Source organism: Musa acuminata, chromosome BXJ3-1, assembly GCF_036884655.1.
Source record: "Musa acuminata AAA Group cultivar baxijiao chromosome BXJ3-1, Cavendish_Baxijiao_AAA, whole genome shotgun sequence".
Classification (NCBI taxonomy): Eukaryota; Viridiplantae; Streptophyta; class Magnoliopsida; order Zingiberales; family Musaceae; genus Musa; species Musa acuminata.
Window position 1 is genome coordinate 14,510,741 of NC_088349.1, and position 15,052 is coordinate 14,525,792.

Genomic DNA, 15,052 nt, shown 5'->3' on the forward strand with positions numbered 1-15,052 from the left:
AAACATTGGCGGCGAGAACGATCGCTCGACTGGGAGGGAACACTAGCAGCGATCACTCGGTTAGAGGGGTGAGGATCGACAAGGGGTCGATGAGAGCGATCACTAGGAAAGAGATAATCGCTCAATTGGGAAGGAATGTCGAGGGTTGTATCTAGAGATGGGATGAGGCACGACTGAGGGAGACTACAACAAAAGGTGAGATGAGGCACGGCTGAGGGCAACTACAGCAGCAGAAGGTCGGATGAGGTGCGACTGAAGGCGATTGCATGGAAGGTGGGATGAGAAATTATAGTGGGAATACCGAGGATTATGAGAAGTGAGGGGTCATAGAGGCTAGGAAACAATGGAGATGGCCCTGCCCTTTCTCATTCAAGCGGGATGGGGCGACTATCGGTTTTTTTTTTTTTTTTAGATGATGATGGCTGCTGCGCCAAAGTGACATGAGAATTTACAATAAGAATGTCGAGGATTACTGCTCTGATACTAGATGATAAGACCATAGGGTTTTATTATAGAAGAAGAGAAAGAAAAGTAATGATCGCTTTGAAGGGATCGACCTCCTTGATGACCTCCTAGAGTTTGCTAAAAATTGAAATAATATTCCATAGATGATAAAATGAAATAGGTATATCCATATTTATAGAGTTCCACCTACCAGTCTATTAGGATTTGGACTCCTGATAAATAAATAAATCTTAAATAAGCCTCTATCCGACTCTTATTGAACTAGATAAACTCAATAAAATATTATTCAAAGGATCCTAATAATATTTTTATTTTTATTTTTTCTCTTGTTTCAAATAATAGTGATAATGATATTTTCTTAATTAATTTTGGACTGTTACAATGTCTTATATTCATTTATAATATTTTTCAAATGATATCCTTCTTTCAAATAATATTAAAAATATCTCTCATAATCCCTATTGACACTTTTTTCATTAGTTTTTATCATCAATTTTGGACTATTGCAGTATTTTTATTTAGATCGTTTATAATTTTTAATAATATTATAATATTTTTATTGAGGTGCGAAAAATATTATAAAGTTATTATAAAAACACTATAAGTGATATTATATTATGTCTCTTTATTTGTTATTAATCATAGACCACTAGGATATCAAATCTTGGCTTGAATTTGGTTTGATTGAGACTATGAATCCATTTATATCATTTATATTATTTTTAAGTATATTTTATGATGTTTTTATTATGAAAAAAAATACTATAACATATAAAAACTGTAATTGACCCAAAAAAATATATTGAGATTGATGTAGGGATATTTTGAATATTATTCAAAATAGTGACACCATTTGAAAAAATGAAAATTAGAACACCTCTTGAAATTTTTGGTTTTTTTGTTTTTCAGAAAGATCATTTGCAATAAATAAATCAAATAAAACGGGCAGAGGTGGCATTAAAGAGCCATTAGTTCCATCCGGGAATTGAACCTCTACTCACGGCATCACATTGTTTCCATCATCAATAAATATCCTCTAACCTCCTCCCTGTTCAGCCGTTGGCCCATTCGATGCTCTCCTCTCCCACTTCATCCTACTATAGAAGACTACTACACCTTCTTCCCCTTGCTCCGATCTCCCCTCCTCTCCCCAACCCTCACAACTCATCGACGCTTACAAAGCAGATTCCGAAGAGAGTTTTATGGATGAGATTGTTCTTCTCCCTTTTCCACTTCAAATTCTTCTACAAAACGCGATATTAGTTTGATTCGATTAGAAAGTGGTGCTCCTTGACCTACTTTTTTTATTGAGACTCTCATCTTGCCGAATATTGGTTGGAGCGGTGCTCCTCAACTTTGGAGCTCTGCTCTTTGATTGAACCGTGCCAATATCACGTATTACCACTCTGCTTCAAGGCTGTTCGCCCTTCGGTAACTCGATGCTCTCAGTTTGGGCTTTGCAGTTTCTTATGTTGGTCTTCTTAATGTAGTTTTGCATTGATCTGCTAGGTGAAAGTATCGTACTGCTTTCTCGTTACATATCGTTTATAGCATGTGTTCTTGCTTGCAAATGTGTTTTAGTGTTGCCAGGATCAGAAGAGAGATTTTAGGAGCTTGGAATGCTTCATATAGTTCACAGTTTAGCACTTTAAATATTGAACATTATAGGCTAGGAAACATTTCCAGGATTTATCATTAGACTTGGAATTAGTAGCCTGTCATAATCATGCTTCTTAAGATTTCAATTACTGATACATAAATGTGCATATATATAATTTATTGGAGATGGTGTAATCTGTTAAAATCTAAGCTTGATGGAGATACTTCCTGTACTTATAATTACATCTCTGAAGCAATTTAGAAACCTCTTTGACTTTGCTTGGCAGCAGGAGATTTTGGAGATCTTGGACGCCATAAAACAAAATTTAATTAGTATCGGTGATCAAGATTTCTGCTCCAAAAGAACTCGAAATGAAAATTAAACTCAAGCAATTAAGATAATGTCATGCTGATCAGGTTGCAGGAATGCTAATTGTCTGCAAAGGTTGTAGCATGACTATTAAGACTACAGAAAAACCCTTCTTCTAGGTAGTGAATGCCAAGCAGCACTTTCCACAGAGTAGATCTTCAAGAATCAATGTTTCTATGCACTTTGATCTTTCTGAGCTTTGTACTGTTTAAAGTGTTTTCCATGAACAAGCTCAATTTGCTCTACATGTGCAGTTTCAACATCTGCTTGAGATCCTAAATTGGTACAGATCAGAACTATTACTTGGTGAAGATCTCAGTGGAAATGACATGCATGCCTGCAATGAAACCATGAGCTGTGAAGTTGGCAAGGAAAGTTCTTCAAATCCAAATTCCTAATTTATTATTGCTTTTTTACTCTCTTCAGCATGCACACCTCCATCCAATTCCTGGAGAGAATAGTCATCAAATCCAAGATCAATATGAACTAGCTAAATACTGATATGTGGCCAAGAACCATCACCCTCAAGCATCTCTCTACCTCTTCCCTCTACAAAGTAATTGACACGGATGCACAACAGAGAACACTCTACATTTGACATATCTCACACACCAATATGTTTAGTATCAGCTGTGCCTGTTGGAGTTGGTGATGGCATTTGAGGAGAAGATCAATTCCAGTATATAGTTTCCGCAGTTTTCTTCATATATACACTATTATACATATGCCAGACTTAAATGTGCAAGATCACTCTTTTTTTTTCCCGATGCCTGTCATAGCATTTTGCAGTGTTGCAGAGATTTGAGGTCAGAAGATCTCCGGATGTCCAACATGCAGAACAAGCATAACATCTACAGTGAATGGGTGAAAACATATGAAAGTGTAATGTTCAATATTAGAAGGCTTCATGTAATAAGCTAAAATTTTGCTTATGAATAAACCTTCTATCATTTTTGTTGTCATTCTTCTATCCAAATTTATATTGTAAATTGATGCTTACAACAACAATAATAGAGTCGTATTGTCTTGATTATTTAGGGTCAAATCTCCAGGCATCTTTAATTAAATTAAAAATATTTAAAATTATATGTATAATTTTAATCAGATTTTTTTAGGTCTTCCTCTGTATAGCGATATAATGTTGGAATGTGATTTCTTTAAGATCCAAAAATTATCGAAACGAAAGCAAAAAATGATTATGTTAGAATAAGTCCGGTAAAATAAAAAGAAAATCTTAGTGACGAATTCGGATTAAGCGAACAAATTTTTTTTTGACAATCTAAACAATACAAATCGAAACAGAAAAAAAAGAGAAGGAAAAATAAGGAGAGCAAAAGAGAGACTACTTCCACGGCGCATTTCTCACAGAACAGCGATGAGAGACACCAACGCCGCCACCCAGTGTCAGCCCGTCGCCGTAGCCGAAGAACTCGAGCTCCACCGTTTGATTGATACTTGTGGAACTTTAGGCGAGATCGCTCTGATCTAACGGCTGAGATAGGCCCTGTGGCCGATGGTTGAAAAGAAACGGGTGCCCGGTACCCGATTCGCGAAGTGAGCAACTTTATTTTGCCACCCGTTTATGTATTCCGCATCTCTACCCATATCATGATTGGCTGATTGGTGATGAACTGTGCATGACGCCACGGTAAGGTTGACAGTTTGAGAGTTGGAGCCCACATAGAGGGGCTCGAGCTTCCGCCGTTGGATTCGGACATTTACAAATCATTAAGGCGAGAACGGTCGATCCAACGGCTGAGACAGGCGCCGTGACACGGCGACGACGAGTTACATGGTTGGAGGAAACGGGAGATGGGGAGACGGGATCCCGTGTCCGGAAGTGAGCAGCAACGATTCTACCAGTTTCGTGATTGGCGAAGCAGCGTGGGACCAGTTAGGGCCCACAGATGTATTGTTTGCACGTTCGGACGAAGGATGGAACCAGATATTATTCGGTCTTCACATAAAAAGAGGGGGGAGAGAGAGAGAGAGGAAGTCACCCCAGGTTCCCTCTGTTCTCCTTGCCTCGACCGATCTCTTGGGCTTCCCCGCTTCCGATCTCGTCCATCATGTCCTCGGTAAGCGATCTTCTACTCCTCCAACTTTTCCGTGATTTCTTTGCTCATCGACTGTACGATTCCGAGAAATCTGATTCGTTCAGACAATCGGGAGTCCTCGGAACTTGAAACGCCCTCGCTGTTCTTTGAAATCGATCGATCGATCGAATTTTGATTGAAATGGTCCTGAAAATTCAGTAAGTTCTGGGAAAGTTTGGGAGATGTGGATTACGTTTGGGGACTGATCCCTTTTGGGGATTGACTGAATGGTGTGGGAGTCGAAAGTGTTGTATCTAGATTTGGTAGTTTATGCAACTTGCTTGGTCTTGTACTTATATGGAAGTCGATTTTTTGGGTGATTACGTGTTTTGGAAAATATGATTTTTTGTTCATTGTCATTTGCGTTCCTTGTTGACTTAGAACCTCCGATGAATTCCAGTTGTCTTAATTGCTTATCCAGGTCATAGGAACTGTTTTAGGATTCCGAAATCTGTACAAGCATGACCAGTTTATGTGAGAATGATTTTTTTTTTAAATTTATTCGAGACTTCAAATTTGGGTGACTAAAGCGAATACTAGTAACCTAAGTGCTTAAACGAAGTGTAACTTTCTGAATTGTCTTTTGATGATTGAATTGGTTCAATCCGGAGAAGAAATATGCTAGATAAGGTTCATTATTTAGTTTCCAGTTCAGAACCTGATTGTAAGCTCCATGATATTGCTCGTTAAATATTTCTCTTATTTTGGAGAAATTCTAAGGGTGAAATAGTCTTAACCTCACTCTGGATGAAAATATTAACATAACAAGCCATAGAAAGTATCAAAATATATGTGATTCACTTAAAGGCAGATTACAATTATTGCAGGCTGATTTTCACTATTGTCAAAACAATTTATGAACTTTTTAAATATTAAATAGGAAACAGACATTATCACTTTCAAAGCAAATGCTAATGCATGTGCAAATTAAGATGTATGTCAAACATTAGCATTCTTTCCTTCTCTCCTCTTTGTTCCCACTCCCTTTCTCTTTTTCTCTTTGTTTGCTCCTCTGTTATTCTCTTTTAACTGGACTTACTCACCTGTAGGGTACCATTTATCGTCTCTTTCTTCTTTATTGAATTAGGGGTCAGATTGTCCAAAATCTTTATGGTGAAAAAGGATCTACGTAGCTGATCCAAATAATTGCAACTTTACAACTTCTTGTTGTTATTGTTGTTTTGTCCAACATTTATTAGTCCTAGCAGCAATTGGATGATTTGTTACTAATCCAACTGTAGCTTTAATTATGAAGAAAGACAGCTTAACTCTGTAATTATCATCCCTTCTCATACAACACCATCTTCTCCTGGGGCATCAACCAGTTCAGTTCCTTGATGTGGACTTGGGCATTCTCTAAGCTGGACTTTCTTACATCTGTCACCCCATAACGATTAACTATTCGCATCTCCTATAGCATGAAAACTCATCTTTTAGGAACTCTTGTTCACAACAACATAATCGACCTTTCTTTCCATATATGACTTATCAGATGTCCACAATCTGATCAGCCAGTTTGTTGTTCTGCACTTCTCAGATTTTCATCATATCCTTCTTGCTTTCAAAGACATTAACAAGTTTTACAATTCTCTATAAAACTGCAATTAGTTAGTTTTGTGGATATACACCATGGAATTTACTGTCATTTCCCTTTACACTTAACTGTGTAATGAAATATGATAAGCTGTATACTGTTTTTTTCTGAAGTTTACCTGAACCTATATCAACTGAGGTTCATACAAAAAGCTAGGAGGTGCAAAACCTCTTCAAATAAGCTTTATACTGCTGGGGACTGCTTGCTCAGCACATATAATGTATATGTTTTTCTTAAATGCGAGATCATGTTGTTTCTAATCAAAGAAGCATTAATTAGCATTAGTGAAAACTGAAAAGAACATCAGGAGACAGTATAAGGTTCTGCATAGCAAGAGGCACCTATCTATACAATAAGGTAGTTACAAAAGTTAAACATTGGCAAGTAATAATGTCATAAGATATATAGCTTAGAGTTTTTCATACCATACTATCTGACTGTTGATAATAATACTTCTCTCATGCTCACTATGATCACAATTGCAACCAGAAAGTCAACTCGATTTTAGTAGCTTCCTTTTCTGTGTTGGCTGCCATCAATATTCTTATTAGTGTTTCCGACAAAGTGCTTTGAATCAATATGGTGACCATATTACATATTTTATGTGATCTAGCTATAGAAGCTACGTCTTTATCTTTGGACACTAAAATCCGTCTTTACACGAAGGCAATGCTACATAAATGCAAAATTTTTGTATCATATGAAAAATATGACTAAACACCACATTTTTTCATCCCTCCATACATGGTCTCGTCCTACCAAGCACCCACTCTTGCATTGAGCACCGTCAAGTTACTTGCCAAGGACATTCCAAATTGAGCCAACAACACAATCCTGAAAGTAATATTATTTCTGGTCTTGGTTGAAATTATCATCTTATACCGAATCATATATTAATATAGTTTAGAACCATTTTGCAGGTAAATCGTAGGAGGAATGTAGGAAGCAATATCATGAAATCTGTTGTGACTTAAGAAACCAACTCTTGTTCTTAAAGTAATTTTATACTGAATATTTTTCTTTATTCTGTGATTTTTTAGAATATTTTCAAATCATTTAATATTATGGTTGATTAGTTATTAGAAAATCAGACATGTCACTTGTTTATATTGCACACTGTTTTGTGTGCTGATTATTGTAATTGAAACTTAATTTCAGAGGTGCTTGTATCATATACACTAACTTGTCTAGGATTAGCCTGTATAAGCCGGTCTGTTCATTTTATAGAAACCAGTTGCATCATGAACAGATGATAATTTCTTGTCTTTACCTGTTTTAAGAATTACCAAGAAGGAAGCTAGCATGTTTGTCCATAAGATAGTTCCACTGCGCCTGAAGACAAAAGTACCAGACCCGGATAAAATTATTCGTTTAAGAGGTCGTATTCTACTATTCTCAGTCAGATGGAGTTGAGGAACTTTTGGAATTGCTCACTCAAGTTCGTAATATTAATGTCTAGGCAAATTAACTGATCCAAATTCTTGCAAATGTTACAGAGATGTAAATGTTCCTCACGTTTAGCCGAGTATCTTGTAATCAAATCGTGACTATAACACGTAGAAATCCTTCTGCATGTACTTTATCCATCTATACTTGATATGTAGCTGAGGAAATTCTGAAGCCCATGTGTAATGCAAAATATATCTGCTAGGCCACTTGTTAATAAATCTTGTATCAAAAGTAATGAATGTCTGATCCTCCACATTTCAATTGGTTGAAAAGTTTGTGCTCCTTTTCTTCTCATACTTTACTTTTGTTATGCTTCTCTTACAAGGAGGATCACCATGCATTAAGTAAATAATTACTTTAAACTTCTTTATGAGGAGGATTGTTATGCTTTCAAGTTTCAAGTACTCGAGTGAACAAGGGAAAATAGAAATTTAATTGAGGAAGAAAAGGATAAACTGTTTGCAAAAGAAAAGCTTCTTTTTTGGAGAAGGAGAATGATTAATGACACAGTGCGTGCATTTGTATCAACAGAATTGGTGAATTTTGTTGTACCTGTATGCAGTGTTTCTGATAAGTTATGTAACTCTAGATTGCTCTGAATCGGCAATGTATTCAACATATGCTTTAATCTCATACCATGTCGTCATTTTTATGCTGAAAAATCAGCTATTATCAACAGCACCCAAGCTACATTCTTGCTGACATTAATTGCTGATATAAGGACTTCAAGGTAGATGACAGGTTATAGAAAAAGAATAAGAAATGTTTAATTTATGAACAATAGAGGATAAAATGAGATAAATTCATCTATAAGATGATGTAGACACGTTAAAAAAAGACCTAAAGATGCAGCAGCGAGAAAAGACAAATCAATTAGATTAATATAGTAAGGAGAGATTGAGGAAGTTGTAATATTTGTTTTCGACAACAAAATTAAAATAGATCTGATTGCTTTTTGTTGGACTAGTCATGTTTCCCTAAACAGCAGAAAAAAGAAACCATATAGCCTCTAGATTGTTGGGAACGTACAGCTTGTTGTTTTTTTGTTATAAGATTAATATGACTGAACTTCTTCACTTTTGTCATTTCATGTACATTTTGTAGTACAATCTTCTGCAGAAAATTAACTACTAATTGCTGGTTAATTGTTTCTGCTGCTTCTGTTGTCTCGCCTATTGGCAGTTTTGGTTTTCCATAGCTGACTATGGTCCTCGAGATTTATGTTTTTTGAGTGCATCAGGAGACAGCTCAACCACTGCCCAAGTTTGGAGAGTGGGATGTCAATAATCCTGCCTCAGCTGAAGGGTACACTGTTATATTCAACAAGGCCCGAGATGAAAAAAAGACGGGTGGTAACTCAGGCACACCCACAGCAACACCGAAAAGAGATGTAGGAGGTCTACAAGCAGATGACACCTACCAGTATCCAAGAAAAAGTGTATGTCACTGTCTTTTATTTTTTATCGCAGCTGATCTCTGGAATCATTGTGACTTGATTACAAAATCATAAAAGCTCCACAATCTGGAAATCATGCTAGCTTAAAGCCTCCTTTTCCTGCTTTCGTGTGTGTCGTATAACACAAGCTCACTGATTCTTTCAATAATTCACTAGCCTCTTTATTAATTTGATGTAGCGGAAGTGGCTTTGCTGTGGTTGAATGCTGCTGCTGGAGCAACGACCACCCGGTGATCTCAGTTGGGGCTGTGAGGAAAAAAGTTTGTTTTAATGAACAGATACTATCGTTGGATCATTATTGTGTGTATCAATATTATGTAGGCAAAAAACAGGAAACATGGATGGAGGACTCTTATTTCAATTTTGCTAAATTGCTGGAAATAGCAGTGTGTTACAATTTGTGCAGATCAGTTATGGGTAGACTAGCAAACAACAACACATTGCTCATTGAGGTGTTGCATCAGACTCCTCCCTCCATCAGAAACTGTTGCTCCTCCTATAAAAATTATCAGATGTGATCTCCAACCATCAACCCTTAAATTTGAGACCACATCTGATAATTTTTTATAGATTCTAGTTAGCTAACTTAGCTTTGCAAATATGGTTTCTGCATATTTCGAATATGATTTATGTTTAAATGAATAAGGGAGACATTGCTTGTGGCAGTATTTTGTCACTTAGAATCTTAATGGTTCCTACATAATAAAGTCCCAAAAGCAGCATGTTTCATGTTAATCAAGTCAAATTCTATCAAAAAAAAAAAATCCACATAAAGCATGAATATTTGATTTATTTCCTTAATATTTGAACTTATGCAACCAATGTGCCAAATAGACCTAGTAATGCCTTTAAGAAAGAAAAAAAAAAGATAGAAACCTATAGTAGTACCTAGCAAAGGTGTTAGTTTTTCTTGTTTATTCTATTCCTTTTACTTTTTATTTATTGCCAAAGATTTGATTATTCTTTTAGCTGTATTGTGATGTGTTTTGTTTCTCAAGTAAGGTAAGATATTTCATGTCATGTGTATGTACCAATGTGATTAGGATTTATGAGAATATTACATGTTTTTTTTCTTACTATTTATCATTGTTGCTTATGTTTAAATCATATAATAAATTATACATGACATACAGGTTTTTGTGATGATATTTCTTGTTATTCATAAAAACCATCAATTTATGTGATTTATGACGTGCTTTTGTGCTAACATTCATATCATTATATTATAAATTATCTAATTATTATTATTTACTCTATTTAGTCCCGAGGAGTAACCGAAGAATTATTTTTGTAATATTTGGATTATATTATGCTATGAGAAACTTATTTAAAATTGATTTTCTTAAAAAAAAATAACTTAATATTATTAGTCTTTTATGAAACTATTTTGAGTTGTTAAGTGTAATTATAGATAAATCATTATATAATATGTAACTCTGCGGTCGTCATCAAAGTAAACAATTATCTTTATGATGCTCCTCTTGCATATGTTTGCATCACTCGCTTCTGAAACCCAATCCTAGGAATGTTGTCATAGTCACATACATCAACATAAGACACAAAGAAGTTCTCAGTTCGTCCGTGCGTTCTTCATGAATCTACCGCGAAGAAACAAACTTGCGATCTGGACCGTGGGATCGTTCGATCATACGGCCCACACCAATCCAATGAGTCAGCTCGGCGTTAATTGAGCTCGGGTTGACTCGTGATTCGACTCGGTACAATCGGTCCGAGTCGACTCGATGAGCTTATTAAAGACACAAAAAAGAAAAGATCAAAAAAAATCATCAGGAGAAGCGGCGTGCACGGGAAGCCAGGCGACGTGCGAGCCCTAACATTTCCTCTGCTGCGGCTGCCGACATCGCCGGCCGAACCTCCTCCTCCTGGCCGCAAGCCACAACCCACCGCCTCTCACTGCCGTTGTCGCCTCCTCTCGCAGGTACTTCTGTCTCCCGTCTCTTCCCCCCATTCTCCTTCCCCCTCTCCTCTTGTCTCTTCTCTCATTCCCTCCCCTGTTTTGTCCTCTCCTCCCCTCCCCTCTCTAATGCTTGCTTAGGTAAAACAGATGATCCTTCACATATTTAAATCTCGCAGAACCACACAGCCTTTTCATGTGGACCCTCCGATAGTGTTGTTGTTTTGATTTCCACAGAGAAAATTACTTCCTCCCTCTCTCTCTTAGTTGTGTGTCGGTTCAATCAATTGCATAGAAATCTTCGGCTGTCATCCTGTTAGAAGTTGAGCTTGTCTAGCCTGGTAATTGATGTGAGATCATGCAAATTCATCATGAGTTCTCCTTCTCTTTAATTCTGTTCATACACTTGTTTATATACCAGCACATACGATTGGTTTAGGCAAGCCATTGCATGCCTGTTTCGTTACGTCTGTTCCTTCTCCACTTTTACCTTAAACCATGCTACATCTGATCTGTCCAAAAGTCTGAATGCGTAAATAAGAAATTTTGTTGGAATTGATTGATCCATGGAATTGGTTAGGCGTGGATTTGATTGTTTCTCCAATCTGATTGGTTAACATAGTATAAGGGACAAATGTGTGAGATTTCTTATTCCTGATGAAAACCAAGTGTTGTCGACTGAAAGAAGTAGTTACCTGTGGTTGCATAATGATGAGAAAACAACTTTTAATCTGAAGATTGGTAACAGGATTCGTAATCAAAGTCTACCCTAACGGTTTTTTTTACTGATCTGATTGGTGAACAGCTTTCAAGGAGAATAATTTGTGAGATTTATTATTCCTAATTTACTTCGTTCTGTACCCTGGTTTTAACCTGTGTTTTATCAGAAGATTATTTTTGAGTCATTCTAGATTTGCTCATGTCTTGAGACTTGTAAGGACACTTTTTATTGAGTATTGTCACAAGTCTGAAAATATGTGAGGATGCCAATCTCAAAACTTCAATCATGTGACATAATTGCTATTTTCCTGCATAAATGTATTCATCTTTACTTCTTCATAATAAATTTTGTTTCATTCTCTAGTTTCCAGCTCCAGTTGACAATGCCAGTCCTTCCTTTCTCTTCTTCTTACATCGTAATTGTGGAACAAAGTTTTATCTTTTCTCTAAACTTCACATCAAAGAAGTGCACTAGTTTTCTTCATTCCCCTTACTTCCATGCTGCCCCATCATGGTTGTCCAATGTGTTAGTGACCTTGGTGATGGATCTTTCCTAAATTCCAATGGTGGCCTAGCTAGCTGGTAGCCACATAAAAGATTTAATGCATTCGTTCCATCATTTATTGAGTTCTAGTTGATACAGCCAGGTGATGATGTATTCATATTATTTTGAAAAGTTAGAAGTTCAATTCATGTTAATGACCCTTCCAACAATAGCATTGCTATTCATAAATCCTTGATACATAATTTCTCACAATCTTATTCAAGTTGTTTATTTTGGTCTTGGGGATTTTCAAAACTTGGCTCTTGCATTTGAAGTTGCTAAGTCTCATCTCTTCCTATTTATCATTGAAAATAAAATAAAATAAACACCCATATGATTTCGTACAATAACCAATGATTCTAATACAACTTTATTATACATGATTGCATTTAGTGACTTATATGGAGATTCAGGAGGCTTAGTGATCAAATTTGACTACGAAGTGTAACGATAGATATCGAGCTATAAACTTCAAATTACTATTGTACATTAGGAACATGAGTCGATGAGCGGTACTTATATGGAAAAACTTTGAAAAAGAGGCATCATGTAACAATAGAATTCATTAAAAAAATAATAAAACCTATTTTACCAGACCCCCCACCAAGTGGAAAAAAGAGAAGGGGTAGGATAGACAGGCGCAAAAAGGAGGGGAGAGAGGGTGGTCTACGTATTTCTCATTGCCAATGCCCTGTCCTATTTAGGGTAAACAACCGGCCCTAAATTCTAATTCTAATTATAATTCTAATAAAGGACATGGATAATGTTGATTTTGAAGGTTTACATTGATGTCCAGAATATTGTGACTCCTAGTCTTCTGGATCAGATGTCTATCATGAGTCTGGATACTCTGACAACATGTTGTTAGCCACTTTATACATTGACAGACAGTAATGTTTTATTTACTTTAGACCAAAAAATCTTATCCTTTTTCCCCTTTCAACAGGCACATTGAAGTCTTCCAGTATTTTCTCGTCAGCCTTCATAAGAGGACGAACATTCTTAGACGATGGAAGGAGGACCAGGATCATCCTCGAGTCCTCCAATCATGCAAGATGTCCACTCTGACTCATTAGTGTCAGGGAACTCTGGTGGTGATGGCTCACCATTAGTGGCACGTTTAAGGAAACTTCTCTTTCGTCGGATGCTTGTGGGGGTCAGTGATGGACGGTTCTTTTTGGGTGTATTTCATTGTATTGACAAACAAGGCAACATCATCCTTCAGGATGCTGTGGAGTATCGTAGCGTTCGCCAGTCTTCTTCATCACCAATGGAACAGCGATGTCTTGGGCTTATCCTGATTCCTGCCAGGTGCCGATCTTCTTGCCATGTAGAATGCTCCATAGATGAGCAGATGTCGCTCCTATCACTTAATAAATGAAGGACAGGGTTGTGTGCTACTAAAAGAAAATAAAAGATTTTGTTATCTGCTTGGTGGCTGGTGTGCTCCAAACAAATGCTTTCATTACTTCTGCTGCCTGTGAAGCTCCTGGTCTGGATTAAGGCACGCTATCATCTCACAAACCATGCCGAGAACTTTCTTTGGTGACTGTTTCATTCTGAAATGCATTGCATTTTGTCAAGTCTCTAATTGTATGTGAATAGTTGATCTTTGTTCTGCTCAATCTGTCATTCCTGTGTTATGCTCTTCAGCTCTTCGAACTGCCCTTGAACTTGTATATGTTCTTGTTTTTGTTCATCGGAGTCTTACTATTTATTCACGAGACCGCAATGCAGTTCTTGTTTCAATCATTGCATGTTTGTCGTTGCTTATTTGGAATGTTCGGGCCTCTTGCGCTTCAAGCCAAGCTGCAACTTAACACTGCAGCATAGTGGAGGAAAAAAATGTGTGGGGCAAAAGGAGAGATACCAGTGTCAGCTGATTGACCTGCAAACCAGGGTATGTTATAGTTAAGCACTGTTAAATTGGCATATCTTTGCATGACTAAGCAGTAGACATCCAAAATACTATTCTGGTGGCTTAGCATTCATTCATGTTCAGGAAAGCAACATATGTGTAAGTCAACCGGCTTTAGCTTTGATATATGAATGACCAACACTGTTGCGGTACATTGATGTTGATCAGGAGTCTAAATATTATGTGTTTAAATATGCTTTTTCATGAGTCTGATTTTTATTCATTGGTGAAGCTTTTTTGGAGTTGCCAGTTCCTCAATGTCGGTTAGTATTTGAATAGAGTAGTAATATTCAACTCCTATTCTCATAGCTCACAAAAGACTGAATTCAACTCCTATTCTTGTAGAGTGGTAATATTCAGCATCATTGGAATATTTAAGTCTAGAAGCATGATTGCCAAGCTTTTATTAACCCAATTCAATCCATTAGATGAGAAATTAAACTACGGTGCTACAAAACCTGTTCTAATGGGAAGAATATCTCTCTTGTAATTCCTTTTTAACCAGGAGAATTCTTGTTCTAATGAAGAGATACTTTCTCGTTGTGAAATCACTAAACTGAATTAAACTTAAGTTCTTAAACTAGTATTTTTTTCACTCGTAATCAATAATTTAAAATTAACTTAATTGTCGGAGGATCGATAGATATATATATCTCAACTTAATATTTTGTTCTTCCAAACCTGATACTTTAAAATAGGGTTACGTCGGATTAATTTTGGCATATGGGAATGATGACTAAAATTGATAATCTCACATATTAATCAAATTTATAATATTCGATATGAGTATAATAATATCAAATCTTACGGTATCTTTGAATGTATAGACATGCGAAAACCCTAATCCAGAAGCATAAAGCCGCTTTCTTTGCCGTATCTCTAATGCCTAAAATACTCCCACGCATCAACATTCCATCGGAAGACCA

General features: G+C 36.6%; 1 protein-coding gene and 2 long non-coding RNA genes across 4 annotated transcripts; all 3 read left to right on the forward strand.

Moving 5' to 3' along the window:
* The first annotated feature begins 1,535 nt into the window (after positions 1-1,535).
* On the forward strand, positions 1,536-3,396 carry LOC135628449 (uncharacterized). The gene is made up of 2 exons (XR_010492862.1): positions 1,536-1,896; positions 2,689-3,396. It is a non-coding gene; the product is annotated as an uncharacterized LOC135628449 (long non-coding RNA).
* Positions 3,397-4,372: 976 nt separating this feature from the next.
* Positions 4,373-9,434, forward strand: LOC103998236 (uncharacterized). The gene is made up of 3 exons (XR_010493299.1): positions 4,373-4,512; positions 8,814-9,011; positions 9,208-9,434. It is a non-coding gene; the product is annotated as an uncharacterized LOC103998236 (long non-coding RNA).
* Positions 9,435-10,804: 1,370 nt separating this feature from the next.
* On the forward strand, positions 10,805-13,929 carry LOC103998227 (uncharacterized). Of its 2 annotated transcripts, none has more exons than XM_065135708.1 (2): positions 10,805-10,968; positions 13,188-13,929. In XM_065135708.1, the coding sequence occupies exon 2, from the start codon at positions 13,218-13,220 to the stop codon at positions 13,587-13,589; it is 372 nt and encodes a 123-aa protein (XP_064991780.1). In that variant the 5' UTR covers positions 10,805-10,968; positions 13,188-13,217; the 3' UTR covers positions 13,590-13,929. The 2 variants fall into 2 exon arrangements, with proteins under 2 accessions (XP_064991780.1, XP_009417922.2); XM_009419647.3 differs by having other exon boundaries at positions 10,807-10,968; positions 13,155-13,929.
* Positions 13,930-15,052: the final 1,123 nt, after the last annotated feature.

Coding starts and splice junctions, on each gene's coding strand:
- LOC103998227 (XM_065135708.1), top strand. CDS start 13,218: ATGGAAGGAGGACCAGGATCATCCTCGAGTCCTCCAATCATGCAAGAT.